The following is a 24942-nucleotide window of genomic DNA, read 5'->3' as shown; positions in this document are numbered from 1 at the left end:
TCAAATGTGCAAATCAGCTGTTAATGACCCACAATTATCAAACAAGAGTATCATCTTTTATTAACAAAACACAAATCAACAAAACCATAAATAATTTATAACAACCTTTTCTGAGAATACTTTATAAACTTTACAAAGTTAATTAATAAAATAAATACATGTATTACTAGTTTAGTAATCAGACCAATTCACAAGAAACAAAAGTATGACTTTGTGCTCATTAAACACATAAATAAAACTAAAACAAAATGCTGATCAAACGCGCATTATGGAGATAACTTGTTTTTATTTAACCAACACTGAGAAGGAATTATTTTTTTGTATATATGTGATGTATCAAAGGGTCTAAATTGTACCCAATTTAAAAAAAAAATCTTTGGTTGCTACATTTTAGGGAGTTTTCGTTCTTACTTTGTAAAAATCATCATCATTATGTTTAATCTTGTACAACAGGAAACAGTTTTGTTTGTACCCGATGTTTGAGGACTTGGAACCAAGTAAACTTCTCTCACCAACATAAGGGACCCCTTAACTGTCAGTTAAACAAATTTTTAATGTAACAGATGATAAAACATAGAGACACTGAACAAAGACACGTGTAAGACTGGAAAGTCTATGTAACATCCACATTTCAGTAACACTGAATAAATAAAAACAAGAAAAAGGGTTTTGTGGCCTCCTCACATCATTCGCTGACCAACATCCACTGCAGATAGCGCTCGTTACACTTTTAATGTTTTATAGTGATTCGTCTGCCTTACACCTTGACTTTAGAGTAGATTTATGCTCAATATGTTTTTTATTCTTTCGGTGAACCTTTGTTCCATGTAAGAAAAGTGCAAGAATACAAACCCAAAGGTCACTCCAAAGATCCATCCAACAGGAATCAACGCTGTTAAACTTCCTAAAATGAATGCTTTATCTTCATGACATCAACGCATAAAAAAAAATTAACAATTCTTGTATGAAATTTTCTATCTCATATTAAAACTGTTTTTTGCTTTATTTATTCTTTTGTTTTATTTGGAGCTATATCCTGCCGTATGAGTAGCCAGTGTTTTAAACAGAACAAAAATAACATTCTCATAAAGTTATTACCTATTAACCAAATGTCAATTTGTGCAGCAACAATTGCAGTTTAAATCAGTTTAGTGATTTCAAGCTATAGACATTTTCTCTCAGATGGGCCACTTTTAAGTTAGGCTTGACTTTCCATTAAAAAACTTTTCTATAATTTTCCAAACCAAGGTCGGTGTTGACACTGACCACTCAGAATGACTCCATACGACCACAGTTCAAAAAGAAATCTGAAACTTTAAAGAAAAATCAAGCTAATGCTGACTGCCAGACATTTAAAGTACCAGCTGACCTTGGTCCTTTGAGTCTGATTTGAGATATGAAACTTACGTGAACACTTAACAGAAATATTTGTATGAACCTGACAAGACGGTTTTACCTTTCAACCTCCAATGTTTTAGTTATGCATTCAACTTTTTCTTCCATGCAGTCTTCAAATAGGAGTGGGATGTGCCGTGGTCTGCTTAGCCTTTCCAAAATATGTGATTAAAAATGACTCCAAGACCATGGTGACACTGATAATCAAAGGAAAAAGAGTTGGGGGTTTATTTAATCAAAACTGATTAGAAAGAAAACAGTCTTGCTATTGCTTATCACAAATGTCTGTATGAACATTATTAATACTCTTTTTTTTTTAATCCTGGCATCTTCTACCTACAGTCTGAGCTACTTTGTTCATATTTGTATAAAATATGGACCACCAGAGGGAATTAACATAGTCAATGCACTACCTGAGTATTGAGAGGTACACCAGAAATACTGTAAACCTTCAAGAACACTTTCATTGTTTGAAATACTATCAAAGGAAATAAATACCAAGCAAAAAGCTCTGAACTAGGCTAGTATTTGAATTATAGTAAATTATGTGCTTTTTACGGTCGTCTGGACAGCATATTATATCGCCAGACAAACTCAGGAGACAAAACTCAGGAGAAGCCTTGAAACATGTTTGTCATGTCAGGTTCACATAGCCGTGTCCTAAAACATCCCAAGGCTTCACCTCACCCTGGACTTGGTCCGAAGCTGTTTGTCTTTTCACAGGCGAAAGAAAACAGAACGATTCCTGCATCTTCCCAATCGGCAGACAAGTCGAGGCACTATGAAGGCATCGTGATAAGCTGAAAACTTCCCTGGAGTCCCATCTCTCACAGCCCGTGTTCATGTTGTACATAGATCCACTTTGAAGGGTGGAGCTTGACCCACAGCCAACTAAAAGTCTTGAGCTCTGCACCAACCAGCGCTGGATCCTCCGCTGTAGCAGTGGTTTCATTTTCCCCATCCATTCGGTGCCATAAGGCTTCTGGCCAGGATGCTCAGGAGAGAATGGCAGGAACCCACCGCCTGCCGCACAGGTTGTCCGCGCTGACCGAGCGTTTCCTGGTGGCTCGCCGAATGTCTTTGTATTTATCGTCGCATAGTCTGGAAATAGCCTTTGGAGAGGGCAAAGATAATCCACTTATGATGAAAATGCAAATTTTGTCTATTGTAGCATGGCATAGATTTAGTCAGAATCAGCAGCTGAAATCGTTTTTTTTTTTTAAAATGAGACAAAGCTTACTTTTTCTCTATTTTGAACAAAGAAGGCAGTACTTTTCTAACTTTTTTGTTATTTATACTTTCTGAAGTTTTATGTCAATGCCCTGGATGAAGACATGATTCTGATTGGCTGCAGGGTGCTCGTTAAAAACTGTTATAGGACACCTATAAAATAGTTCCAGTCAAATAGCAAGAGTCCAAAAACAACATTTGTTTAATTTTTAAATTATAGTAATAATAATATTAGATCACCTGTTCACTTTAGTGTCTTGCCTTGTGAATTTCAAAAATAAAGGTGTGTCTTAAAAATGACAATATGGATCGATATTTTCATTCTGCACCGATGTTATTGGATGTAATCATTAATTATTTAATTGATGTGGATGGATGTATTGTTACACCCCTAATAACCACCATCTACACTACTGTCAGGTTAAATAGTAGGTTTGTAGGAAGAAGAATCAGTTTCAGCCTATTTAAAAGAAATCGACATGTTCTGTCTTGAAAAATAGCTGCAGGAGAATGATGTAAACTTAGTGAAGAACAGAATATGACTGAAACCAACACCTGGATAAAAAGGTTATCACCTCTAATTTCTGGGCCTTCTCCCTGCTGAGCGGCTCCAGAGGGAAGCTGAGGTTGTTGGACTCTGACAGCGACCGCAGGTCAAAGTAGTACTTGGCGTAGACGCTGGACGGTACGTTGATGTTGAACTGCAGTAGCTCCAGAAACTGTCGCTCCAGTTCATTCCTGGTTAAAAATAGAAAGAAAACGTCTATCTTATTCCTGAATCGTAAAAACCTAGCAGGTTTTTTTGGGGGGGTAAAACAAGATTTCCAGCAAACGAGTTGCCCGAAATCACAGGAATGTGGCATTCTTGCTCCTCTGTCAGGAAACAGAGCTGATCGATTCAGCCAAAAGCTGGAGGAAGCACGCGTTAACATTGATGCTGCTTTTTCTTCCGTGTTGTCCAATCTACCTAATATTGTTTAATTAAAAGAACATTAGAGAACGGCTCTGAAGGCTTTTGTTGGTGGAAACGATGTTTTCGCCCTTCTCCCGACCGGATTTGGCAAGTTTTGTTTTTCGGGGCGCGCCTGTGGTGGAGCGGTTAGCGTGAACCATATTAGGAGGCCTTTAGTCGTCGACGCGGTCGGCCCGGGATCGACTCCGACCCGCGGCGCTTTGCTGCCTGTCTTCCACTCTCTTCCTGTCAGCTCACTGTCAATAAAACACGTGCCACTAGAGCCGCAAACACATTAAAAAATATTTTTTTCCTGCGTCGCTCTCATCAGCGTCACGGGTTAGCTTCGGTGTGAGTGGTTGAAATAGCACGTCGATAAAGATGACAGACAAGTGGCTTATCCAATCATATACAAGGATTTTTGATAAGGCCCAGCCTTCAATAAAGGCAATTCCTATGGAGATGTCCCAGATGGATGAGTGGAGCTAGGCGGAGCGACATACATCTGGCTAGGGTCAGGTTAGGGGTCTCCAGTAGTTGTTCGGTTTGTCGTCTCTAGACCACACAGCTTTTCTTTTTACATAAATTGTCCACATTTAAAGTTGTATGACTAATTCTTCAATATTACAAGCTTTTCCAGCTGGGATACGTTTTTACCACGTTGTCAGAAAAAAGGCAGGGTTTCCTATCATTACCGAGAAACGGTGGCCTGCTTGCATCTGCATGCAGACAATATTAATGCTGTACATGTTGGTCTTTTGTCAGCTTGATTTACATCGTTAAAACACATCGATCCCATTCCTGCAGTCTGAGCCTGCAGCGTCTTGTAAAATACTGATGGTGCTTTTCCTTCTTACAAAGCTTAAACATCAGTTTTTATTCTAAGGAGGATAAAAAGTGTGCAATGCAATAAAACTGCGGCATTTCTTTCATTTCATCATCAAGCTACAGCCTATTCAGCTCTGAGCACAAGTCGGGACAGGAAACAAGCAAGTCCAATATATGTAGCATTTTTATCATTTACCATTTCTGGTAAAACAAAAAAATTATAATAATTCTTCTCCGATTCTGCTTTCTTTGCTCTAAAAAACTCACAATCATCCCAGTACAGCTTGCATTCTTATGCAGTATTGCCACCTCGGACTGAAACGTGTGGACAAAGTCAACTCACATGTCCTCCACGGTGATGTCCTTGAGGATCTGGCAGTAGTCGACGTTCCAGACGGCCTGGTCGTCCCAGACCTTGGAGGCCAGCAGGATGGCGCCCAGAACGATCCTTTTCCAGTTTCCTGGACAGATGTCAATCTCTGCATAAGTAAGCAGTCTCTCCAGGTACACCTGCCGAACCAAATCAAGACAAAACAGAGGTGAAAACCTTCGTTCTGCGCTGAACTCCTTCCACTTTTGAGCAGCACTTTGCACTGCATTAAAAACAAGTTGTGCCCGTTTGCAATACGCTGAGGGAGAAATCTCACCAGGGTGACGATGGCACATTCAGCAGTGAGCTGAGCGGCACTGAACAGGGTCCTGACGAAGCGGTAGATCTGCTTCTGCTCCGGGTCCTGCTGGTTGTAGTCCAGCGGAACCTCTGATTTCTGGGAAATACGGACATAAAAAAAGAAAAGGAAGTTTTTAGAGACTGTATAAGTTCTCACGATTCAGGATGTAGTTCAATAAAATACAGGACTTGGCTCAAACATCCTTACGAGCTTCTTGATTCCGATTCTCATTAGTTACTGACAAGTTTACCCACCGACGAAATGAAATAATTCAGAACTCTTAATAATCGTACATATAAACTTACTGCCTAAACCAATCATACATACTAGACTAAAAAATGTATTTATACCACTAACGTTTGTTTTCACATTTGTCACATTCCAACAAAAACCTTACATGATTTTTTTTTCTTTTTCTTTATATGGGCCAAAAATTGTTAAGTCAAAAGTACTGGAGGGCCAAAAATGCACTTTAAAAGCAAACTAAAATTACCCAAACAGTATATTGTGATTTAAAATTGTTTTATGACCTGCTCCACAAAAAATGGGCATGCAGTATTTTAATTGAACAAATTTCTTCGTAGATTTTCTGTAGAAAGTGGATGTGTTAATCGTTGTAGACCCAAAACTTAAAAAGGGTTATTTGCCTCATTATAAGATGGCCATACAGGTTGCTGCTTCTTTTTGGGCTCGATTGAACAGAATTCAGGAAAAAAATGTGTCTATTTTCAGCAATCAAAACGGGATTTGGGTCAGTCTTTAAAAAACGCGTCCTGTATTTAGGCAATTTTAATGAATTATATTTCAATGCAGATGTTGGTGCACCAAAGTCTGCATTTGACTAAAAGTCATTTAATAGATGTGGTCTTATTCACTATGAAATTGAAGGGACTGTAAAAAAAAATTATTATTAAAACACATATACGTGAAATTTTCAATTGTGAGATTTTACGTTGTCTGTAATAATGTGGCCCTATTTAAAAGGAAAAACATCTCCATCTACATCCAACCACTTATGCCAGTGGGCCTAATCAATCTTGAATTGCAGTTGGGGGGCCGCACAAAATCATTCCAAGGGCCGCAAATGGCCCCCGCGCCCCATTTTGGACACCTCCGCCCTAAAAGGAACCACCTTTTGTTGCAATTACAGCTGCAAGTCTTACGAAATTCCCACATCCACCCACTGAAAGTGCCTTTCACGAGGCTCTGTGAGCTCATAGGCAACAGCAGGCATTGCACCACTGAAACCAGATCACAATCTAACCTTTTAAGCAACGTGACGAAGAATTAAACTATGCGACTCACTGAGAGAGGGTGAAGCTTTTCATCAAAGATCTCCAGGAGCATGCATCCATTTGTGTCTCTGCAATTAGAAGAAAATGCTTTATTCGACACGTTTCATAAGGCGTTTTGCACTTCAGTTGGTTTTTAATTGAAGAGAAGGCCTATAATTAAGGGAATTAGTCCCCAAACAAACTATGAAACGGCTAAAATTAACTGCTGCAGATTAGTGTTCGGTTTGCAACGATTTAAGGCAACAAAAAGACAAAAATAGAGCAAACACAAAAGAAAAAAACATATTATGATGTCTTACACCTGAACTTATGCATGGATGTTAAATAAGCTGACGTTTGAAAAGTACACAATCACAGTGCATCTATGCATGAACAGCCTATCAGTGTTCCTCACCTGTTTTTTATATGGTAGTAAATCGCTAAAGTGACGCTATGAAAGCAAAAGAAAAGAGAAAAGTCAAGGATTAGCAAGAAAAGACAAAAAAAAATTTGCTGTCAGTGCACTGTTTTCATGCTCCAACCATTTGATGGTGTATTTGAGGTTGGGCTGGCTGACTGTGTTGTCGTCCAGGAAGATGGTCGAGCAGGAGCTGTATTTTCGCCTCAGAGTGCCATGCTACAAAAACACACACAGAGACGTATTACAGCAAACCAGGTTTTGTCTGACCCACATAAAGCACGACAGACTGCCATCGTGCACGGAGGGACGACAATGATGTGTCGTTGTCCGGAGTATAATCCATTCAGAACAGAAAGAGCGGCATTAGAGCTCATCAACCAGTACAGTTCTTACTCACGTTGTTGACGAAGAGGCTCTTTCGTTTCTCTCGCGCTGCAAAAAAATGGAAAACAATTTAAAAAGTAGATTACAGCAGCATTAACTGACACAAAATACACAACACAAACAAAGCTGACACTAATCACAGAAAATAAATCTGCAGACAGAAAACTGGAGCAGGAAGGGTTAGAAGCTGGGAATGAACTTGAGCAGAGCGCCTAGAGAGTCTGGCCACTAGAGGGCGATCAAATCACACAACAATCAAATTACCTCTTCTGTAAACCACCTCTGGAAAAAAAGCAGAAAAACCAACAACCTAAAGCTTTCTGCACCCAAGACAACATCTCATATTACGTAGGCAGCAGTAGGAATAATCATTTTTTCTGTTTTGAATAAATGCAATTAGATGATGCCAGTATTTTTTGTGTAAACACAATATCACTAAAACCATAGTTTTACTCAATATTATCTCACTATGAAAAGCTCATACCAGCTAAGGGTTATTTCTGCAATGATAAAGTGGCTTCAGCTCCAAAAACATCTTTTGCTATGAATCTACTGCTAATGTGCTGCAGGTTTATTTTACTCAATAACGTTGTCAGAGGTAGGATTTTTTACTTGCTCTGCTGTGACTAATTATTAGCTTCAGTCAACAGTGAAAACTGCGCCGTGTTTCTTTAAAGATTGGAGAGCAATCTACTGCAGGGAAGACACAGACTGCTCCTAATCTCTCAACAAAACAGAGGATTAGAAACATTCCTTTGAGCATTAAATGTATTAAAACAAACCTTTTTATTTAACTGTCTGCACTTTACGAGGAGGGCACAATATTTTTTTCTCAAATCTTTACAAGAAATCATTATTAACCAAAAATATACAATAAAAATATAATTCTTAACCATTTTCAGCATTAAAAGTAAATAATAAAGACTAAACATATTAAATCACTTGTACTACAAACTCACAACATCATGATGATGTTGTAAATTGATTTACAAAATATTAAAATATTAGTGTATAATTATAAATATTATTTAGAATTAGTCATAATTGTGTTTTTAATCATGTAAACAAGTTTGTAAGTAATTAACTGCAAGATCACATTAATCCCAGATTATTGTTTTCAGTGTGTGTGTTTAAATCTAATAGAGGAAAATCTGGAATAATCAAGTTTAAACCCACAATAAATCAAGATATTAAAAAGAAAAATATAGGAATCATGAGAATCTGTGCAACATACATGTTAGATCTGAAGTAATGAGTGCTGAAAGCTGTATTTATGAATACACATCTGCCCTAAAATAAAATAAAAATCACCCCGTAGAACTAAAGCAAATGAGGGTGAGAATAAAATTCCCTTCACGCCAAAATACAAATACCCATTTCCCCATTAATACCAGTTACTTACAATGAGTTAAGTACATCACTTTGTTGAAACAAGCCTTATTTAACGTGTGGCAGATTCTGCCAGAATAGCAGAATCTGAACTCATTTTCCTGAAGCTTTATGCAGCGTGTGAAAAAAATAAATCAAAGCTATTATTACCATCATTATGAGATTTGCCCAAGAATATAGTGCTGGCCCGAGGATGGTCTGATGGGTTGTACTCCATGTTCAACTCTGTAATCAAATAAAAAAAAGAACAGAAATTATCAATCTTGATTATCAATGATAATCATAAACACAGTTATAAAGCGGTGCTGCATATAAAAGAAAAGGCATATTGTTGTTTTAGGGAGGCAAAAATACGTAAATCTAATTAAAACTGTTCATTCAGTGATGGAATCCATTAATGATCATAAACACAGTTATAAAGTGGTGCTGCATATGAAAGAAAAGAGATGTCGTTGTTTTAGGGAGGTACAAATACATAAATATCATTAAAACTGTTTTTAAATTCAGTGATGGAATCTAATAATGATCTTATCCCACATCGTGAAGCTTAAAAACATCTTAGCACTTGCATTGTGTTGTAGCAAAATTATCCAACGTTTGGCCACGCTCACATCAGCACTCTCCAACTAGTCCAGATTGCTAAATGTGAGCGACTGATGTGATTGCGGAAAAATGTCAACAGCAAGTAAACCAGAAGAGAAAATAGTTAATTAGTTACCTTTTTGTCAGACATAGATCTGCAAACCATGTGGCATTAGCAGTTAAAAGTATTTGGAGAGCTAAAATGCTAAATAAACTTGCTCATAAGCCACATTTTTTATGGATATTTAGCTTAGAGACCAGCAGTATAAAATCCTTTGCTAACTATGGTGGTAATGGTTTTGAGCCAGCATTATGATAACAACCCTAAATTCTAATTGTTGACTTTTTTATGTTTAAAGTTTAAGAAGCTTTGGTTAGGTGTTGTTTTCTGTCTTTAGCTGTGTGCTGGTGTTTTGCTTGTGTTTGGGTCTTTGTACCCGGACACATTCAGGCTTGACTCATTTCCAAACAGGAATCCATCTGAATTTCATTACAGCCTGAAGCCACGAGCCACCGATGTTCACCCTTGTGCGAGAACCTAACAGCACAGAGGGGGAAACTGTTCTCCACGACCACAACACAGGTTGCATTCAATAATATCAACCTTCATAAATCTGTTACCTGGGTACTTTTACAAGAAATAATAGCTACATTTACATGGACAAAACTAATCGGAATAAAGGGACGAGTAGTATAAAAATGCGTCATGTGAACAAGCCAGTTGGAATATTGTGATCGGATTAAGCTCAACTGGAATGAAATTGTGATCCGAATGAGAGGAGTGGTTCATGCCGATTGATAATCTGATCAACGTGCATATAAACGCTCGTCACACTGCAAAAAGGGACCTCAAAGTAAGTCAAATTTGATTGAAATTAGCATATTTTTCCTTCATTTGAGCAGCTAAATAAGACTATTTGCCAATGGAATGAGTATTTTTACCCCTAAAATAAGATAAATAGATATCCTGCACTTGAAATAAGATGATGGAGATAAATTGTTCTTATTTTAAGTGCAACAATCTGATTCCTTTGGCAAATAGTCTTGTTTAGCTGCTCAAATCAAGGAAAAATACACAAATTTCAAGAAAATTGTACTTACTTTGAGTTCCCTTTTTGCAGTGCAGGGTCAAGTTATTCCGAATGTGGCAAACTGACCCGAGTGTGCATGTGCGCCCGACGTAAATGTGACGTATTTCCGCAATGTTGAGTAGCTGAAATACGTTGGTGAGGCAAAACTTTCAGGGCTCCAGATACAAGCTTTCTATTCGAAAAAAAAAAAAAAAAAGCCAAAATCGTTGCTTACTATGTAATGTTTCAACTGTAATTAGAACAGCGTGCAAGTCTAGCCTGAGCGCTCGGAAGACAAACAAACTCGTATAATATAACTGCTTTGTTTACTATTTTTTGTTGTTCAGAAAATACGGACGTTCTTCTTCTGTGTGTTTTTTTTTAGGGAAATTTGATAACTCTACATGTCAGAGTGGTTCTATAATGAATAAAGCCAAGCACATATAAACGCACATCATGGTCAGATTAGTTGCTTGTGTGCCCATATAAATGGTACAATACGATTATTTAACCCGAATACATTTTAATCCGATTGTGCAATTTGTAAAGAAGAGAAGTAATAGCCATGTAAACATGGCTATTACTTCTCCGCACTGTGAAAAAAACGGGGTAAATTACTATGATTCCTCCATTGCAGTTCTCTGGATTTGCCAGAATTGTACAAAATGTGTCCGTCGAGTTCACTAAAGTCGTAAAATCTGTAAAAGTTATATATATATATATATATATATATATATATATATATATATATATATATATATATAACCTTTGGTAAAACATGAAGAAAAGGCTTCAGAATATACTAGATCCAATGCAACTAAGTGTTTCAGTTGCTATTTTCGGGTGTTGTGTTTATAATAGGTTCTGAAGCAGGAGAGCTGCAGTTTGACCTTTTTAATACTGAGCTGATGAAAAACCCTCCCACTCATACACACACTTTTCTGTCTCTGTGGAAATGTTTCTGACAGTCCCTGAATGTGTCAAATATGTGATATCGACAGTTCCACTCAGCCCAGCGTTGCAATAAATAACAGGCTTTAGTCGGACTACCAAAATCTTCCCAGATGAAACAAAGAACCCAGGGCCAGCATAGTCCGTACTGCTGCAGGGCTGTTAAAACTTTTACACAAGGCAAAGATAACCTGGGTAATTACAGAAAACTGTTTGATGATTTAATTTGTCAAGAGACAAATTAATAAGAGCTAATTTGGTCTTGTATTAGAAAGTAATCACCCCACAAACCGAACAACTGGTGGTGCCACCCTTGGCCAATCCAAAACCGTTTTTTTTTTCTTTTTGGGGACATTTAAAAGCTGGATAACTGGTAATGTGCATGCGGTCATTGCCGTGCTGCTTGACCCAGGTGTACTTGAGCTGAAGGTCAGAAACTGATTGCTTGACATTCTCCCTCAGGCAGGTCGTCCAGGTCCTGCAGTAGCAGAACAGCCCCGGACCATAACGCTACCGCTGATATGTAGCGTATATAAATATATATAAATATGACAAGCTTTTTGTGAAATGCTCTTAGGCCTCTACACCAGACTGGACTCACATGATAAAAAAAGTTCCACCTTTTTCCTCATCAATCCACATTCTACGTTCAAGATCATCAAAATCAAGATTTTTGCACCATAAACATGGTGGAACACTTTTAAAAAATAAACACTTTAAAAAAAATAAATAAATAAGTAAAAACAGTTTTTCTCCTGCATTGTTCTTATCACTGCTGCACTATATATTGTAATGTTATCTTATTCCAACTGCAATCTCATTACACTGCCGTAAGGTGTATGCAACAGAATTTCGTTTTGTATGCACTCTGTGCATACAAAATCACAATAAAGTTTGTCTAAGTCTAAGGCCTCAAGCCTTTGTATTGCTTTTGGTCAGCAGTGGTTTCGGACTTTAAATCCTCCCACAGTCGGTCATATTGCAAGTCGATCACATACGATCCAAATCGATCTGTTATCAAACAATGCAGCAGGTTTGGTTTATCATTCAAATTGGCAGAAAATATTTTCATTCTAAGAAAACCCAGCAGACTGCATCCAGTCAGTAACTTTGCAGCAATCCCTCACGCCGATCATGCTAGTAGCGACAGTGGAAAGGAAAACTCCTCTTTGACTGATGTTATCTTGTTCTCTCCGCCCTGTCTTGGAGGATCTCCCTGCATGTTCCTGACACAACGTCTGGGCAGAACTTTTTTCTGAAGGGGTGACCGACTGCTGTACTGTGACTGGACAGGATTAGATAGGCATGTTTAGGTTGGAGAAGCAAAAATGTCTCACTGGAACTGCGGTCGTTTAACATGCCAATTCCACTCACTTGCGGCGTGTAATCTATAAACTACCCTAGCGTGGCAGTACTCATAGCACCGCATATCCCCGATGTTCGCAGTCTTTACAAACAGCAGCAGAGCACACCGTGAGCTATTGTGTGTTTGCTTCCCAACTTTCAGCTCTCCTCGTGCTCGGCGCTCTGTGCCCCCGTCCGCCCGCCAGGTCTGACGCGACATGGGCCGGACATCTGCAGTTGAGCGTCTCGTGCACTATGACTAGACAGAGCCAAAACAAACTTTTTTTTTCTTCCCACCCCTGCTATGAGAAAAACAACTCTTTTTTTCTCGTGGAGTTTGTAACAAGCTTTAATAGGAAGGAAACCTCCAGCAGAACCAGGGTCAACATGAACGGCTATTTGTGACAACCCACTGGAGGTTTTAGAAGACAGAGCATACTTACAAAAAGAAAAAGGAAACACAGAGACATTAATGACTCTCCTACTTTTCCGATAATGAAAATGTCAAGAGTTGCCCAGCGACATAAAGAAGTCCTAATTTATGGAATTTATCTGCAAAAAATGTTTTGGTACAACTTGCTACGCTTTATGGATTTAAGATATAAAAATAGCAGTAAAAAAATGTAGATACAAAAAATATAAATGACAAAATTCTAAGTAATTATCATATCTGTTCTCTGTGTGACTTGAAAGATTCTCCTCGGGGCGCAGCTCTCTGGTCACTAAGTGTTTTTTTGCATCATTCTTTATCCGGTCTGATTAATCCATGATAACAATGTCACAACCCTTGTCACCTTGGATGCACTGGCGGCAGAAAGTCACTCAACCGTGTGAAACCAAACGGAAAAATCAGACAACAACAAGACAGGAGAGAATGGCGCAGTAAAAGAAAACGTGGTCATTTATGTACAGAATGATCATTTCAGGAGGCTTCTGCTGGAGGGAACAAGCACAAATAATTTGGATCGGACGGACCAGACCTAAAAGCCCAGCTGCAGACAGATGACTGCAGATATATTTATGTTGAAGTAGAGTTTGTTGCTGTGTTGTAGTAAATGATCCGGTGCGATACACCCACCCACCACTCAGCTGCTCCTCCTGGATAGCTTGTTTCCTTCAATAAATCAAACACTCAAATTAAAACCTACTTGTATTTATTCTGGATATTTTCTGGATCTGTTAACAATACTTACAAATATACATTTTTTTTAACCTGACAGTTCAGAACGCCTTCAGAACACGTTTTGATTAGATGCAGGTCAGACTCCTGGAGCTCCCAGCGTTCATAGCAGCGCACGTAACTGGTGACACACGATATTCATCGCCTGGAATAAACTTTAACGAAGAATAGTGCTTCACTGTGGCAAAGTGAAACAGGAGGAGACCTAACCCATCACCTGGGAGAGCCTACCTGTCTGCCTTCCTGCTCCTGCATAATGGATGAACAACAAGTCCTCCCTCCGCTTCACAGCTCAGTTCTAGTCCCATACCACCACGGTGTTTCCGACGTACATTTAAAACCATCTTCAAACCAATAATAGGATTTCTAAACTGTGAAATATAAATGTTCTTGGTGAGTGTGCTGGTGTAATCTGCAGCACCTTCTCAACTGATAACGGACACTATCCGTTATCACAAGCTTCTCCAGACGCAGGTTAATCCCATTTATTTCCCAGACTCTTTTCTTTGGTCCTGACAAATAAGCCTCGGGTCTTTCAAAAGATTTCCTGATTAGGAAACAAAGTCAAGGAACAAAAGAGGTAAAATAATCTGTTTTCGTCAAGGTGCCAGACAGAACAAAGGCCTGCAAGCTGAGGGAAAATTCTCATTTACCAAAACGAGATAAACGGTTCAATCTTAAATCTTCAGCTCCGTGTTTCTGGTTTTCACTCACCTCTTCTTTGTCTATTACAAACTGCACTCTGGGATGAATAATTTGTACTTTCTCCAACGCCATTTCTGAGACTATAACCTTTGTAACAAATTAGTACTCTCTTCAGAAACTGGCTGTATCCAGTTAATATGCTACTGAACTGTAAAATGGATTTTAATCAATTTCACAGTAACTGACAGGCAGCTGGATGCCAGAAAACTACAGAAATGTTGTTTTATTTCTTCTGCTAAACTTTATATTTAGTACTTTATACTTTTTACACATTTAGAAAAATCCATTTATAGCATTTATAATGTGTTTAGAAGAAAATGGCAGACTTCTCTTTACAAATTCTTTAATTTACAGTATCAAAAATCCCTTCGCTATTTCATTTTATTTTATTATTATTTTATAATTGTATTTTCAAAATTTTGCGCTTACTGTATTTTCTTTACATTACCAAAATCATTACTGTGATGCATTTTAACAATACCGTTACTCTGATTTCATTAATTGTACTATTACTGCATTTTTATTCATAAAATTATATATTTATATCTGCTACATTATTTATAAAATAATAAAAGCAGAGAAAACATATCCTTCTGTTTAAGATTTTAATACGAAAGAATTGGGAGAACCGGATAATATTTTAAAGTAGTTTTTCTGGTTTTTTTTTCTTAAACGCATCAAATAAACATTTTAATTAAAAATTTGTTTTTTTTCTGAAAACTTTAGAGAAACATAATGAAAACTATCTAAATTACAGTTTGGATTACATACAGCAGCTACAGAACGGTTGAGGCTCTCTGTTGTGAACCTGATCGCTGCGTTATTGTTGAAATCCGTGGCAGCGTGAACAATGTTTTGCTCCCATGCAGTCAGGGAACATGCTTGCTGTTCAGTCATGCACGCTGATCTATTACGGCTCCGTTTCAGAAGAGAAACTGGACCAATTTGAACCGTAATAACGTTAAATGTACAGGGAGCAAAGTGAAAGTCGGCTATAGAGCTGGGGTCATTTATTCAGTAACGCCTGATAATTTAATACATGTGGACCTATTCATCATTTAAGCATTAAAAAATCTTAGGAATTCAAAGGATGTGCTAGAGTTGGGTCCTTAAATGTAAAGAACTAGGTTTATATTTGGATCTCTGGAAAATGGTACCAGCATCCTCTCACAGAGACAGAACTTCTTTCCATTTCTTGGAATGAATCTAAAAATACAAAAAACTAACAGCTTGATTTAACAGCATTGGGGAACATTTTCATTGAGCTACTGGCGTAACTCTTGGAGATCTTAAAGCGTTTCTTTCCAACAAAATTTGCATCACACAGGTATTACGGTCAGCAGGTGAACTGGGAGGTATAAATTCACCTTTTGGTGTTATTGATATGCAGTAATGTTTTAAACCTGACACCCATTTATTCCTCATCTGTCCACAATCCACATGTTCTTAAACCATGCACTCTACTTGCCATAGTCCGTAATAAAAACTGGAGTCTGGCTGTTCTCCCGTGCATGTGTGGGTTCTCTCCTGGTACTCCAGCTTCTTCCTAATACCCAAAAATATGCCTGTGTGTGTGTGTGCACGGTAGTTTGTCCTGTGCATCCTTGTTTTGCTCCTATATGGACTGCCTACCTGTCCAGGATGCATCCTCCTGTTTTCCTGATGAATAAAACAGTATGAGTTGGTACTCACAATCCTGCAATGGACGGATGGATAATATTATGATGGGTGTCATAAGTCCAGTCCTTAAGAGTTACTGCCCTGCAACTTTAACTTTAACTTTAAGCTTTCCTGCAACACACATGAACCAAATGGCGGCATTCCCTGACAACCGTGTTGTTCAGCTCTGGGAAGGCTTACTAGCAAGCGATTGATTAGATTAAGGTGTGTTGGAGAAGGAAAGCATCTAAAGGTTGCAGGACAGCACCTGTTAAGGACTGGAACTCAGCACCTTGGAATTCTGATGTGTAGAAAAGGCAGATTTTAGCGCATTTTGGATCTAATTTCATGCAATATCCCCATGGAAATTTTGCAACAAAGCAATGCGTAAAGTACAAGGAATAATTTTTCTGTTCAGTTTTTTTTTTTGTCAAACTTTCACAGACCACATGCCAATTGCTTTCTTTTCTCTATATACAAATATGTGTTTTTTTATGTAAGAGTCCTTGATGTAAACCCTATATTTAAACTAATTCAAGAGTCTAGGTTTTCTAAGCATGAGATGTAAAGCTTTGTTTTTCTTGTTGTTGTTGTTTTTACGTTAGGTCAGTTTTATAGCTGAGGACACGTTTTCAGGTAAATTGCCTCTTGGATTGTACAGGTTGCTGACCCCGATTCAAAGCTCAATGTCTGGCACACCAGCAATCCCCAGTTAATAACTGAGGAATATTCCCCACACAGAGGCTGGCAGGACAAAGTGTGCACTAAAAAACCGCTTCCTCCCAGCCCTCTTCATACTGTACCTAAATGGGACAGCATCAGCTGATGAATCAGAAAAACACAGTCAGCTTTGTGGGGGGAAAAAAAAGGCAGATCATATGACTGCTTTGTCTCTTGTTCTCACTGTCACCACCCATCTTCCTCCTCCAGAGTTGGCGTCGGTCTCCATCTAGAATGCTGCCTTTGTAAATCTACTTTGTTGATGTTAGTTTATCAGGCTTTACTTTAAATCTTAGCAGCCTGTTCAGCTTTGTCAGTTTTATTAAGGCTATGACATGGTGACATAAAGTGTTTTGGCAAACACTGATTACGTCCAGGTATGCTGAACAACAACAAAGGACAGTTCTGGAAATGTTTATGTTGGTTTTAATTATTGTAAACTTCAGAATATTTTCCAACCTTGGATTACTTAATCAAAGTTATGATGCTTATTGTTTTTTTCTTGAATCGAACCGGAAAAGCTCTAAGATGTTCGGTCACATGATGACAAAATTTCCCATATTATATAAGTGAATTCTCATTTTCACATAATAATCTACACGATAAATCTGCACTAATGCAAGGCTGTTCTGGTTCCCAGTACCACGTTTTAATTAGCTCCAGTCTTAAAACCATCAATTACATCACTCCTACAGTTTAAAGACATTTTAATGAGATGCTAGATTTACTGGAGTGTAAAAACAGAATTAAAATTAATGTATTTGAGCAGGTAAATAAGACGATCTGCCAATGGAATAAGAATTTTGCACTTAAAATGGGAACAATTCATCTCCATCATGTTATTTCAAGTGCAGTACATCTAATTATCTTATTTAAGGGGTCAAAATACACATTCCATTGGCAGATCGTCTTATTTACCTGGACAAATCAAGGACAAATACACTAATTTCAACAAATTTGTACTTATTTTTAGTTCTGTTTTTTGCAGTCATAACATTGCATTTGTCTTGCTCCACTTGTTGCTGCAAACTGCCTGCCAACTGGCTGAAAGAACCCACAATGCTTCTCCGTCCTTTGCAGGAAATACAAATTTGGCTCTTTGGAAATATTCCTGGTCACAAGAGAAAATAGAAATGATGGTGTGGGAACTAAAAGAAAGACACCCCTTAATCTAAATCTAAATGAGATAACAGTTTTAACAATAGCTTACTGTGAGCAGCTTGGGTATACACAGAAAACTAAAGGCTGGCTGCCTAAGTGATGGCCATGACTAATTAACCAGCTCATTTTCTATTGATCTTGTTCTGCTAGTGTTGCTCAAAAAGATTAGAAAAGCAAAACGATGTAATATTGTGTGCCATACGCATTTAAAAGGGTTAGATGCAACCTCTATGAATAGGGAAAAAAATGGAAAGAGCATGAAGTTAATAGCAGCACCAATGGCAGGTAATGAATAACTGGAGAGTAGTAGGAGAAAGTAGCACAGTGAGGAGAGGTCGTCAGCATGACCTCCAGCAGCCTCCAGCTACAACGGTGCGACTACAGAGATAGTGCCGCCCATTCTACTTTTAGCACAATTTACTGTGAAATATTTAGTAGTGGAGAAAATTAATAACTGGACTTATTGTACAATTTGCATCCTATCATGTTGGAACTGACTGAGCCCCTAACAGTATCCCATTTTTTTCTCCAATTGAATTAAAAGAAGTTTGCATCCAGGGGGGTTGGTTTTATGCTCCTGTGGCCATGAAAGTAATTTGAACATGAGTATTTAATTATGTTAAGGGGTGATACAATAATTTAGGCAATGTGGTGTGTGCGAAGCAAACACGTGTACAAATACTTGTTTCTTTCATAAATGCACTTCCATAGACTGTATTTGAAAAGAACAATAACAGAAAAACCTGCACAGCAAAATGTCCCATTCACTAAAGAAACACCATCACTCTCAAATGATTGTTTTCTAAAGCAGCTGTGAGCAGTTAAGCCTTGGGAGGGCTTTAAAACCTCAGGTCAGTGACACACTGGTGTTATATAGTGCAGCAATCACGTGTCTTTAAAATTCAGAGCATGCTACGAGGTCAGCTAAGCACCGGAGAACTAAACCTCTCCCTGAAGTGACATCAAAACTCTCACAGACACCCAGATAACAGTTTTTAAATCAACACTGAAGGTTTTATTAAACACAACTTTAAAGTTCTGCAGTGAGAGTCGCCGCCAAAACAAACGGACAAGAAGCAAAATCCACAATACTTTGTTTCACTTTATTAAAGTGTTTTCAGATAATGTGTTTTAGTTGCTTTCATTACAAAAAAAGTAATGAAGTCAAGAATATTTCCAGTTAAGCCATAACTGCTAACAATTCAACTTTTGCAAAGGGATATTTAGGAGGGCTGTAAATGTGTCCATTTGCAGTTCATTTTTGTGATTTATAAAAAAGCATTTCTTCTGCAGTCTAGCTGGTAGAAACGCCTCATTCTTTAAAGTGATGAGTTGTTTCTTAAAAAACAGAAGTTAAATGGAAATGGCAAAAGTTACAGCTAGACTTGAAAAAGTTGAATTACAGTGCTGCGTTTGAGTTTCTCTTCATACAAAATGTGTCAAAAGCATGCTGTAACGCATGCGCTAAACTTTTCTCAGACTAACTTTAAGTAACTTTCACACTGAAATCATTATCAAATTGGATGTTACAAGTTTTGAAAAAAGAGAGGGGAAATTAGGACAAGAACGATTCAAGTCAGTCAAATAGTAAAACACATCCTGGACCAAGTCATATTCTGGGAAATACTTCTTCGAGGTTAAATACACATGCTGTGATGGTTGTCTGGAGCAAATTTAGTTTTTCTGAACATCAAACACATGTTTTTTGTTGTTTCGTCTCTACTCATTCTTGAATACAAATATACACATTGTCCATTTATGATTAAAGAAAGGACTTAACAAATTTGAACAGCACTTCTTTGCTAGGCAAAGACAATTTCTGCTCAGTCCGGCTACATAAAATCACAGGAAATTCAAAGTTCAGGTGTTGCTTGATTGAGTCAACAACACAGCTGGTCAAGGCTAGAAGGTATGTATTACAGGCGAGCGTCAGCAGGCTAAAATTATAGCTCATAACAAATGCAATAAAAAAGAAATCAGAAAACAAAAATGATTTGTTTGGAAAGGGTTTAAAAGAACATTACTCTTTTCTCTTAAAAAATAAGGTTGCATAACAAATATGGGTGGAAAGATGCACCCCAGTGAAGTACAAGACTTCTAGAACAATGACCTTTGGTCATTTGAGCATAAAGCAGAGCACCAAGAGAACAACAAAAGAAAGCTTATCAGCACAAACAGTTCAAACTAACTATAAAGTACGGTGGTGGAAGCGTCATGATTTGGATCTGGGCACCTTGCTGGGATTGAGTTGACCACAAACTCCTCAGTAAACCAAAGTATTCTAGGCTTAACTGTGAGGCTGTCTGTGTAACAAATGAAGCCCATCATCAACGGGAAAAGTGTCACAAACGGCATCGGATCCACAGGAGAACGGCTAAGAAAGAAAATCAGCAAGTTGTAATAGTCCTGCCCTCAAACTGATAAGTTTAAAGCTGCAGTAGGTTACCTTAATAACCAGGGGGGGGGAGGGACATGGAAGGTGGGCTTGTTCAAATGTTCAGACTAAGTCCATGGTTTTCTCAAAGCTCCCTGCAGTTAAGAGAGCTGTGCAGAGACAAATGTCTTGAAACCTCAAAGGACTGAAATAATGTTGTAAAAATGATCGGCCCCATATTCATGTGACATACTAATGAAATTAGACCAAAAATGACGGAGAGTTACTGCTGCTAAAGGGGTTCTACAAGGTAATAAAATTATAGGGTTCACTTAATTCTTGTTTCCCGTTACAAGAATTAAGCCTTGTAATGGGATACAAGATGGAAGCCTCACAGTAGCTCATAGATTGACTATTTATGCATAAAGGGCTTGAAATGGTTGCAGGACAACCTTTGGTGTATTCATACGGCACCCGATCTTACTGAGCCATATTGTGAAGCGGCGACACTAAAATGTTACCGACTTCTTCATGCTGAAAAGGGAACGCGCGGTCTACTGAAAAGCCCACTTGTCAGGCCTTAAATTGAGGCGTGAATTCTTGGCACTGGTTTTCTCCCCTGAGGCCTCGTCTATCTGCTCCAGCACAGGATCACAGCTGCCTCTCTGGTAGCCCTTTTCTTTGGGGGGGGAGAGTTCGGCTTTTTTTATGTGGAGCTGCACATTCTAATGAAGCGCTGTAATCTCCATCACGCTGTCTGTGAATTCATAACAGAGCGAGCGCATTAGATACGCTCCGGTTTCTGCCGTCGCGTCACCGAGACAGACTGCATCTCAGCACGGCTCATCTTTATCCCTCTCTGGAGGAGTCGGGTGACCCCTTTGAATCCCTTTTCATCTCACTACACAAGTGTTTATCAAGAACATGTTTAATACACCAAAAAAAAAAGGATTTCCATTCTACAAGGAGGAGGTGGAAGACTTTCCAGCAAGAGGGGAATCTTAATCTGATGGGCACTAAGAGCACTCAACAGCCTCTACAAATAGCACGTAGGATGTATAAAGTATGAGCCGTGCACATCTACAGGAGGTTAATTGCAGGACTGGTCAGTAAAAAGCAGCCTCATGATATACAGGCCGGATGTTATCGAAAGGGTTTCTGCAATCAGACAGATGTATAGCGAATACATTACATTAGCATGGCTCAAAATAAGGTTCACTTTGGGAGTGATGAGGGTGGATAGGATCAGGAGAGGAAAAGCTCTTGTTATGTTTTGGAGATAAAGCCAGAAAGCTTTAAAACAAAGGCCTCTCCCCCTCGTTCGGCCATTTTTGTAGAATGCTGTGGGACGGTGTAATGAATCGTGTGGGGTAATACACCCAACAACCTAACATTTTCACTTATCCACTTGTACTACAAAATCGCAGCAAAAACAATGCAAATAAAAATGTGGGATTAGGGAAGCTGGTAAACTGGAAACCCACAACCTTGTTTAGCAAACACTGTGACGTACTTGTTAAAAAAATGTAATAGGAAGTTGAGAAAACTGAACGGCTTGAAAAATATGACCCAAACTGAACATAAAGATATCTGCGCAGCATCCGGAGAGATTCAATTTACATTTTCTGCATTCTTACAGACTCTAAGTTAACAACAAATTGTATTTAGGGTTAAAAAGTGGATTCTGCATGATTATTATGCCTTTGTACTCAGGCTTGCCTGCCATTTGGATTTAGGTCTGGACTTTGACTAGGCCATAAATATGCATTTTTCTAAACCACTGAAGCTCTGACTGCATGTTCAGGGGGGCCAATAACCTGCTGAGAGTCTCGGCTCTTCTGCAGCCACTAGCAGCTTGTCTGTTAGTATTACCCTATATTTCTCCATCCATCCATTGTCTATCAGCTCTGACCAGCTTCTCCATTCCTGCATCTCCGCATGTTGAATGTCATCCATAAGCTCCTGCTTTCATAAAATATAACGCGGTAATGAACAAAACTCTTTCTGCTGTGTAGGACTCAGGTAAAAACGGCTCTTTATCTGAACATAAAAAATACCAACAGTAAATATGACTTGTAAGATTATGTTTATAATGGTGTATAAACGTAACATGATATGTCTTTGGGGAAACAATTCAATAAATAGTTGTATGGTATTGTATTTTCCACTACTGTCTTTGTTTGTTTTGTCAAATAATCTCCTTAAAATAAATGATCCAACATATGCTGCGTTTCTCAGCTGTGACTCGGGGAACAGACAGTGGTAGTCAGCTGATCGGGATGCCCGTAATGCAATCCGAAGCTTCTCCGCTCAAACAAGCGACACAGAGCACTACGACTGGCACAGGTGACAGAAGCGTGTGCTCAACGTAAAGCAGAAAACTGGCCTTCAGGTGTCAATGTGGTTTACTCAGTCAAGCATTTCCACAAGACCTGAAAAGCTCTACCTTAAAGCTGCCAATTATCAGATGTCCCAGATATTTCATGCCTCTTTTGAAGACTTTCCTGACCAACCACCCATTCTCCCACTCAGAAATAAAAAAAATGCTTTATTGTGGACATAATAAGCCAATGTTGGCCAGTTTAAATTTCACTTGTAGGGAGACTTTTTCTAAAACCTCTCATGGTAACCCAACCAAGACTCACCTAAACTGGATATAAAACAGTTTGCTGCAAAATTATCCATCCTTGCCGCACATTTAAGTTAGAAAGGGCCGTTTAACTGCACTCGTCGTTTCTCTATCACTGTGTGTAACACGGCAAAGGACAGCTTCAATCTTCCATCATTTTTTATGTATTATAGATTCAAACTATGTTTACTGAAAATATAGCTGGCTAGTTGGACAGACCCTCTCTGTCTGATAAGACCAGAACCAGAACTAGGTCCTAGTGACCAGGATGCTAAAGCTCAGTGAGAGTAGTGGGGACATCATGATTAAGAAAAAGGGGTTTATGGCAGTTATTATAATAATAATAATAATAATAATTATTATTATTATTATTATTGTTGTTGCTGTTGTTGTTTTTATGTCACGTTCAGCCCTGATCAGAAGCATTTAATGTCAAAAACTAAGAAAAAATGACTGGATGTTTGCATGATATGGAAATGAAAGAGTATAATTATTTGAGGTGTATTTTAAGCAATAAAAAACAAATTTTCCTTTGGGGCTTCAAAATAAAGTGTGGATTTCAGTGAAAAGCAAGAGGTCTCATACAGTGTCCGTGTGTATGAAATCACTGGCTACAAATAAGGCAATCCATTGAGAAGCGCATTTCCAGCCCTGAATGGCTCAATTGTAACGCGTATCAGCGCGTCTGAGTGGAGGGTCAGGCTGTAGCTGCTGCTTCCTTCATGCACAGACTGAAAACAAAGCCCCAAAAACAAAGAGCGCCCTGATGATCGGAACGCTTTCTGCAACTCCACATCTCTGCATGAGAAAATGCGCACTTCTCTATATTCCATGTGACAAACCTGCACTCATGGCGGCCATATCTGTGCATTTAAATGCAATATTACTGCAGGGCGAGGGACTGATGAGCTATTTATCTTCCTCTGGAGAGACCCAATTTTGTTTATCGTGTTTGAATATAACAAATATTGGATGCTTGCCTTATGAAACAAAATATATTAGCATAAATAATAGAATGAATGCGCTGTATGGAAAGTGCTTATAATCAGCGTTCTGTCGCCTACCAACGAATTTCCAATTAGCCCCTACAAACACTGAAGAGTTGGTATGTGGCGTATTCGTTGAATCCTTAAGATTGAATAAAACCACTATGGCGCACACATCCTGTCATCTAATGCGCGGTTGTCAGTTTACCGTCGATGTTCTCCCTGTCGCTGATGTGCTGTAGGTTGCACGCCGTCTCCTCCCTGCTCAGATCCGACTCCTGGTGGTACGGCTCCAGCCTGGAGTGGGCATTTCTGCGGAGCTTGGGGCTGCCAGACACGCAGCAGGAGGTCGTGCTCCCCATTTCACCTCCCGGTGTACGAACAACAATAATCCCTTTCCGCGCTGAAACGGGAGCAGAAGCGGCCCCAAGGAGCGCGTCATCAACGCGGACCAGCGGCGCGCTCGGGGCGCATCCTCGGCAGAGCCTGTCAACCCCTCCGCGGCCACGGAGAAGATCTCACACGGCGCGGATGTGTCACTTCCACGCTTACTGTGATGGAGGCCAAGTGACGGGCCCGCATCATACGCGGCGCGGAGCGGGACTCATCTCGTGACGCCGCAGGCGCGCACAGACGCGTGGATGTGGGGATCGTCCGATACGACGCAGCCCGCACAGCAAAGGGCGGGCGTGTGGTTTTCATTGCGCGCATTCACAGAGTGTTACGGTACACATGGTTTGGAAGCAGCTTTCAAAATAAAAGCTTTTTTTCAGGAGAATTATTCTCAGTTTGTCTCTTTTGAGAGTGCGCTGTTGCTTTCTGTAAACCTCACCTTTTTTCCCATGGCACCAGTACAGTAGCGTGACATGAGAAGCTATTGTCTTATTTATTAGGCCCAAGCAGCGAAAAGTATCTGTCTGGTTTCTAATTATTATTATTTGACCACTTGAGCGGCCTTTTTGGGGGCTTAAACATATACGAAAACTCACGAAGCAGAAAGTTGTCCCTCAACAGGGACGTGCAGATGCCCAAAGTCC

General features: G+C 39.0%; 1 protein-coding gene across 1 annotated transcript; it reads right to left on the bottom strand.

Annotated features, from left to right (window-relative positions):
- Positions 1-34: 34 nt before the first annotated feature.
- On the bottom strand, positions 35-24620 carry LOC105930935 (cyclin-Y). The gene is made up of 10 exons (XM_012869386.3): positions 24114-24620; positions 8695-8769; positions 7169-7203; positions 6893-6987; positions 6766-6801; positions 6382-6439; positions 5053-5172; positions 4749-4915; positions 3201-3363; positions 35-2507 (listed from the first exon to the last, which is right to left on the bottom strand). The coding sequence occupies exons 1-10, from the start codon at positions 24265-24267 to the stop codon at positions 2391-2393; spliced, it is 1020 nt and encodes a 339-aa protein (XP_012724840.2). The 5' UTR covers positions 24268-24620; the 3' UTR covers positions 35-2390.
- Between the last annotated feature and the right edge of the window lie 322 nt (positions 24621-24942).

The sequence above is a fragment of the Fundulus heteroclitus genome, chromosome 6 (genome assembly GCF_011125445.2).
Source record: "Fundulus heteroclitus isolate FHET01 chromosome 6, MU-UCD_Fhet_4.1, whole genome shotgun sequence".
Taxonomy (NCBI): domain Eukaryota; kingdom Metazoa; phylum Chordata; class Actinopteri; order Cyprinodontiformes; family Fundulidae; genus Fundulus; species Fundulus heteroclitus.
This window is presented reverse-complemented; position numbering and strand designations above follow the sequence as displayed.

Coding starts and splice junctions, on each gene's coding strand:
- LOC105930935 (XM_012869386.3), bottom strand. CDS start 24,267: ATGGGGAGCACGACCTCCTGCTGCGTGTCTGGCAGCCCCAAGCTCCGC. Junction 6,802..6,892: donor CTCAAATACACCATCAAATG/GTTGGAGCATGA, acceptor TTGCTTTCATAG/CGTCACTTTAGCGATTTACT. Junction 4,916..5,052: donor AATGTGCCATCGTCACCCTG/GTGAGATTTCTC, acceptor TTGGTTCGGCAG/GTGTACCTGGAGAGACTGCT.